Genomic DNA, 6,778 nt, shown 5'->3' with positions numbered 1-6,778 from the left:
TATGGTGTAAATTTACTTCAGTAAATGAAATAATAAGGATTTAAATCCCTTTAAATTCATATGAAATCCAGCTTTATCTGATTATAATCAATAATAAAAATAAAAGTTCTACAGAAATCACATAAAACACAACTTTATCTAACTATAATACAAATGAAACAGCATTAAACACTTTATAAATATCAGTTTTATTTGAACATGACAAACATTAAAGCAGACTAGTTAATAGTAAATAGATAAATAGAAAACAGTCATTATTAGTGCCTTCAGTGTTACTTATGGCATGAACTTACCTCAGTAAATGAAATAATAAGGATTAAAAACCATATAAATTCATATGAAATCCAGCTTTATCTGATTATAATCAATAATAATAGTTCTACAGAAATCACATACAACACAACTTTATCTGACTACAATAAAAATGAAACAGCATTAAACACTTTATAAATATCAGTTTTATTTGAACATGATGAATGTTAAAGCAGAAAAATTATTAGAAAATCAGGTGTTGTTTAAATTGACCTGAGTAAATTCAATTAGGATTAAAGTCCTATGAATTCATACAAAATGCAACTTTACCTGAATATAATCAGCATTAAAAATCAAAATCCTACAGAAATTACACAAATTACACAGTAAATTAAACAGTATTAAGCACTTCATAAATATCAGTTTTACCTGAACATTAAAGCAGACTAGTTATTAGTAAACAGATTGTTTAATAGAAAGCAGTCATTATTGGTGTCCTCTGTGTTATTTATGGTGTGAATTAAATAATACGGATCAAAAATCCAACTTTATCTTAATATAATCCTTCTTAAAAATTTAAATCCTACAGAAACTGCATGAAGCTTAACTTTCCCAAACTACAGTAGGTATTAAACAGTATTAAATATGCAGATTAACTTGATTAAATAGATAAATAAATAGAAAACAATCATTATTGGTGCCTTCAGTGTTATTTATGGTGTGAATTTGACTAAGTAACTTAAATAATAGGGATCAAAACCCTATAAATCTGTATAAAATCCAACTTTATTTGAATATGATCAATACTAAAAAATAAAATCCAACAGAAACTACATAAAACACAACTTTATCTAACTATGATAAGTATTACACAGTAATAAAGATGCAGATTAACCTGACTAAATGGATAAATTAATAGAGAAGTAGTAATTATTTTAGTAAACCTGGCTTCCTTTTGTCTGTATTTATTTAATTAAATAATCATAATAACTTGTTTCTCAGTATTTATCAGCTGCTGCCGTCTGGAACCTTTCTGCGGTGATGCTCTGACTTGGTTCGGTCCACCCCCCTCTGGCCGCTGAATGGTCTGTTCCCGTATTTAAGCGGAGCGGCGGCTGACGGATCCTCAGCCCGCCTCCAGCCGCTCACAGACTCCAGACCTCCAGCAGGATGAGGGACCAGAACCCGGAGCGACTCCTCCACCCTGGTTCTGTCCGAGCTGCTCTCACATGACCGAAGCCTCCGGAACCCGTTAGCCTCAGTCCGTGCGCGTCTCCGACCTAAAATGCTGCCGTGGAAGAAGAACAAGTTCGAGCTGATCGAGGAGGACCAGCGGGCCAAGCAGAAGGGCTACGCCGTGAGCCTCCACTACTCCGCGCTCACCTCCTTCGCCAAGTCGTGCCCGGAGAGCGCCCTGAACCGGGTGGGCAGCATGTTCAAGTCCAAGCGGAAAAAGGTGAAGATCACCAGCGAGGACCCCACCTACACGGTGCTGTACCTGGGCAACGCCACCACCATCCAGTCCAAGGGGGACGGCTGCACGGACGTGGCGGTGAGCAAGATCTGGGGCAAGAGCGAGATGGGCAAGAACGGAACCAAGATGCGGCTGACGGTCAGCTCCCAGGGCATCCGCATGGTGCACCTGGACGACAAGGCCCGGCGGCCCGGACACCTGTACCTGCTGCACCGGGTCACCTACTGCGTGGCCGACCCGCGGCTGCCCCGGATCTTCGCGTGGATTTACCGGCACGAGATGAAGCACAAAGCCGTGATGCTGCGCTGCCACGCGGTGCTCGTGTCCAAGCCGGAGAAGGCGAAGGCCATGGCGCTGCTGCTCTACCAGACCTCCGCCACGGCGCTGGCCGAGTTCAAGCGGCTGAAGCGGCGGGACGACGCCCGGCACCAGCAGCAGCAGCTGGTCGGGGACCGGAGCGTCCCGCTGGTTCCGCTCCGGAAGCTGCTGAACGGACAGTGCTGCTACAAGCCGCCGGTGGAACGGAGCCGCAGCGCCCCGAAGCTGGGCTCCATCACCGAGGACTCCGTGGGGGAGGAGGAGGAGGAGAAGGCCATGCACTTCGAGTGTGAGGACGTCCTGGACACGGAGCAGGACGGTACCGGCACCGGGAAACCGGAGCTGACCCAGATCATCAGCGACCTGGGCGAGCTGAGCATCGGCAACGACCTGCAGACCCTGAAGGCGGACCTCCGGGTCACCAGGCTGCTGTCCGGGGAGAGCACCGGGTCCGAGTCCTCCATAGAGAGCCAGAACCAGGAGCCTCCGCAGCCCGGCACCGGTACCGGACCGGAGGAGCTGAAGCGGCAGGAAACCGCCTGAGAGACTCTAAGGATTCTCTGTTGGACAGAGTTTAACTCCTCGGTGCCTCCAGAACCCTCAGCTGGACGGAACAGACCCGGGTCAGGTCTGACGGGACCAGCAGGACCCGGTTCAGGTCTAACGGGACCAACGGGACCCGGTTCAGGTCTAACGGGACCAGCAGGACCCGGTTCTCCTCCGGTTCCGTCTGTTTCAGAGGATTTGTTTACTGACGTTTGTTTTCCACTTGAATCCAAACCAAACGTTCCCTTTGTGTTCTGCAGAGGTTCGGTTCTGCTGTCAGGTGTTTCTACATGTACAGAATGTGTCCTATGTTGTCTGGAACATACATGTTTTATCTTTGCTGTGCAAAAGAAGAACTATTTCTGTCTGAGTCTGTAATTTTATAAAGAATCTAAAATGTGGTTTTATTCTGTGAACCTCAAGATTTCTGAATAAAAAGTTCAAAGATGAAGCTGGAAGTCATAAATGATGATTCTGAGGAGAAGAACCGGGTCAGAGCTTCACTGGAAAAGAAATAAATGAAATGTCTAAAAATAAACCTGCTAATAGAAATCTGTTAAATACAGAAAAAATAACCTGCAAGACAAAACCTGTAAACTAAATCTGTAAAAAGAATTATTTAAAAACAAATTTATAAAATTAAACCAAACCTGTTAATCAGTGAAAATAAAATAAAAAATACTTCAAAAGCAGTGCAATAATGTAATATTTAAAACCTGTAAAAATGACAGCATTTATCTGTAAAATAAGGATTTTTCTGACTTGAAAAGAACAGATTTCTATTAAATAAATTAATACATTTTTCTGTGATTCAACAAAACTGGAAAATCTGTGAAGTCTTAGTAAATTATTAAAAACAGTCCAGTTAAAGACTGTTTTTTAAAAAAAAATTAAATTCATCATTTTCTACTGTTTTTAGTTTGTTTTTTCATTTTTTAAAAAGTCCTTAAAAATGTTCTGAAAACCTGGTAGGAAGGAAAAACTGATGTTCAAAAACGGAAAATAACAGCAAATATAATTTAAAATAAAGAATAAAATAGTTCATTAGATTTGTAGAAATTTGTACACATTTGTGATGTTCATAATTTCATCCTGTTTTTTATGGTCAGTTTGTACGTTAATAGTTATTTTCACTGTGATTTTACAAATTATCTGTGGTTTAACAGAAAATTGTTAAAGAAAAAATTACACTTAAAAATAGTGAAAATCTGTGAAGTAGCTGTTTTTCAAAATAATTTATAATTTTCCAATGTTGAATATCCATCATTTATTTAAAGTAAATTATAAATTAATAATAATGTCTGATTTTAATGGAAATGTCTGAAATTATTTATTTCAGATTTACTCTAATTATCATAAATTATTTCATATTTATTAATTATTGTCTGAAATTATTTCCAGCTGTGATCAGACCAACAGTTTATTCTGCTGATATGGTCCTTGTTCTGGAGCTAATGCTAAGCTAATGCTAAGCTAATGCTAATCACATTTAGCAGAGAAATCCGTCCAAACTAACCTTCAGCTTAACAAACTGAGTAATGTACAAATATTTAAGTTATAAATGAATATAAAACAGTCATTATTGGTGCTCTCAGTGATATTTATGGTGTGATTTTATCAGAGTGAATTAAATAATAAGGGTTTAAAACCCTATAAATTCATATATAATCCAAATTTATCCAAATATAATCAGTATTTAAAATTAAAATACTTCAAAACATTATAGAAAACAATTCTATATTAAGAATTAAACACTTTATAAGTATCAGCTGTAACAGAAGTTGCAGTAAATTGTTGAAACAAGTCGTTTATTTTTCCATTAATGTTGGGTTTTTGCTGGACTTTAGTCCTGTTTGGTTGAATCCGAGCGGCTGCAGATTATTTTTCAGATTATTTTTCAGTTTAAACACTGAAAACTCCACGCCTCATGAGGAGAAACCAGCAGAAATAAAAACAGCTGGACGGATCCTTTCAGGACAAACAGCTGGTTTTAGTTTTAAATCCTCACTCAGAGTCCACATTAACACTCAGAATTTACTGTAATCTGGATAAACTGAGGACAAAAAACGTGTTTCCTTTATTTACAGATAAACATCAGAGGAGAAAAGAGTGAAGAAACTCAGGAAAAACAAACCTGAACCATTAAATAAATGAGCTCCGTCTGCTTTACATGATCTGTTCTGTGAATTCACTTCAGAACTTCCTCGTTTTTTGTGTCCGTTTGTGGAAGCTGCTGCTGCTGGGAGGAAATAAAACAAGTTCCTTCTGTGGGCTTCATCATGTGAGCTGAGGTCAGAACAGGAAGTGATGAAACTGCAGCATCACTTCCTGTTTTAAAACACATTAAAGGACAGAAGGATGAAATCATAATTTACTGGTTTGAAGGAAGGTTAAAGGTTTCCACAAGATGGTTTTACATGTTAACGCTGCTTCCACTTCATATAACTCAGAGAATTCAAAGGTTTCAGGGTTTCTACCTGATGAACACGCCTGGACGTTCAGACTATTAAAGGACCTGCAGAATGAACGGAGGTCAGTATTTTACTGATAAATTCCACTAAATCAGTGAATATTTGCAGCTGGGATCAAACCAACAGTTTATTCTGCAGCTGCTGATGATGCCATGTTCTGTAGCTAATGCTAAGCTAATGCTAATGCTAATGCTAGTCATGTTTAGCAGAAAAATCCGTCCTGCTGGCTGAGAACCGGGAAGCTTTTCTCATCGAGTATTTGTCATTTCTAGGTCATAATTTCTGCTTTAAAGATTTAAATAATTCATGTTGAACACAAAGTAGGAGTTTAATTTATGAAGAAAAAGGTTTTATAAAATTGAATCTGTAAAATAATTCTATAAAACTGGACCTGTAAACATAAATCTGTTAAATATATAAAAATGAATCTGCTAAATTAAACATGAAAAATAAATCTGTAATATTAAATAAAAACATAAACATGAATAAACTAAACCCGTAAAAATGAAGCTGTAAAATTAAATCTGTAAAATTAAAGGTGCTAATCGATGAAAAATATTTTTTAAATGGTGGAATAAGTTTATATTTAAAAACCTATAAAACCTGTAAAAAAAAGCATTTATCTGTAAAATAAGGATTTTTTTGGCTCATTTCAAAACATTTAAACTGCAGCTTTTTGGTCCTTATTATAAAAAATAAATTTCTATTTGCATGTAAATAATTAAAATGATTTTACATTAATTTATTTATTCACTAATAGCTAAAATGTGAACAAAAAGACTAAAAAACTTTGGAGAAAAACCTAAACGGAGCAAATTAATTCATAAAATCAGTCACTCTTAAAAGTCGTGGTAATAAAATAAATCCAAAAATGTAATTATGTGGAAAATAGTTTGAACAACTCAAGCTTTATGAAAAAAAGAACAATTAAAATGAATTAATGAATTAATGTAGTTTGACTAGAATTTGAACATGACTTATATTTCTGATCATTTTATTCAACGTTAAACCATCTTGTTCTCCTCTAGCAGGAAGGAAACACCTGCAGAAGGTTCAGATCAGAGGAGAACGTCCTCCATGTGCTCATGAAGCTTTAGCTCCTTCTCCTCCTGCTCTTCATTCCTGGATGGTTCCACACTCTGTTCTCTATTTAAAGGAACTAAATGACTGTAATTACACCGTTTCTCTGGGAGTCACTGCAGACCACAGCAGTAAACAAGACGAGTACTCTGAATAGTACTTCAGCGGAAGTATTCCACCACGTAATTAGAGGATAAAAACTTCACTTCATGATGCTGCCACCAGGAGTTCTGATCCACCAGAGACTGGACCTTCAGATCCAGGAGTCTTTATCCTCCAATCGTTGACCTCAGATCATCCATTAAGGACTTGTGGAACCATCAGCTGAGTTTAGTGAAGGTAGATTAGGACTGTCTGAGGTTTGCTGCTGAAACAGGAAGTAGCTGATGGTTGGTTCCTGTTCCTCGTGATGCCGTTGATCCGCCTACATCACCATGAAGCAGTGTGACCTCATCAGCAGCTGAATGTCAGCAGTGGACCACATGAAGCTCCAGGTCATCGGTCTGCTGCAGGTTTCTCTCTGACCTACTTCCCCTCCAGACTTCCCTGGAGCTCCTCTTTGTGCTGCTGTTTGTTGACGAGTGTTTGGACTTCCTGACAGATAAGAGGATTTAAAACGATGCGCTCTGTTGTTCAC

The 6,778-nt window shown here is 38.3% G+C and overlaps 1 protein-coding gene across 1 annotated transcript; it reads left to right on the top strand.

Annotated features, from left to right (window-relative positions):
* Positions 1-1,365: 1,365 nt before the first annotated feature.
* On the top strand, positions 1,366-3,041 carry fam43a (family with sequence similarity 43 member A). Its single transcript, XM_022215663.2, has one exon. It carries the CDS (start codon positions 1,538-1,540, stop codon positions 2,585-2,587), a length of 1,050 nt encoding a protein of 349 aa, XP_022071355.1. The 5' UTR covers positions 1,366-1,537; the 3' UTR covers positions 2,588-3,041.
* Positions 3,042-6,778: the final 3,737 nt, after the last annotated feature.

Source organism: Acanthochromis polyacanthus, chromosome 4 (assembly GCF_021347895.1).
Source record: "Acanthochromis polyacanthus isolate Apoly-LR-REF ecotype Palm Island chromosome 4, KAUST_Apoly_ChrSc, whole genome shotgun sequence".
Classification (NCBI taxonomy): Eukaryota; Metazoa; Chordata; class Actinopteri; family Pomacentridae; genus Acanthochromis; species Acanthochromis polyacanthus.
The sequence above is the reverse complement of the archived record's forward strand: the minus strand, read 5'-3'. Positions and strand labels throughout refer to the sequence as shown.

What these genes read in the sequence shown, in the direction of transcription:
- fam43a (XM_022215663.2), top strand. Translation starts at nt 1,538, where the DNA reads ATGCTGCCGTGGAAGAAGAACAAGTTCGAGCTGATCGAGGAGGACCAG.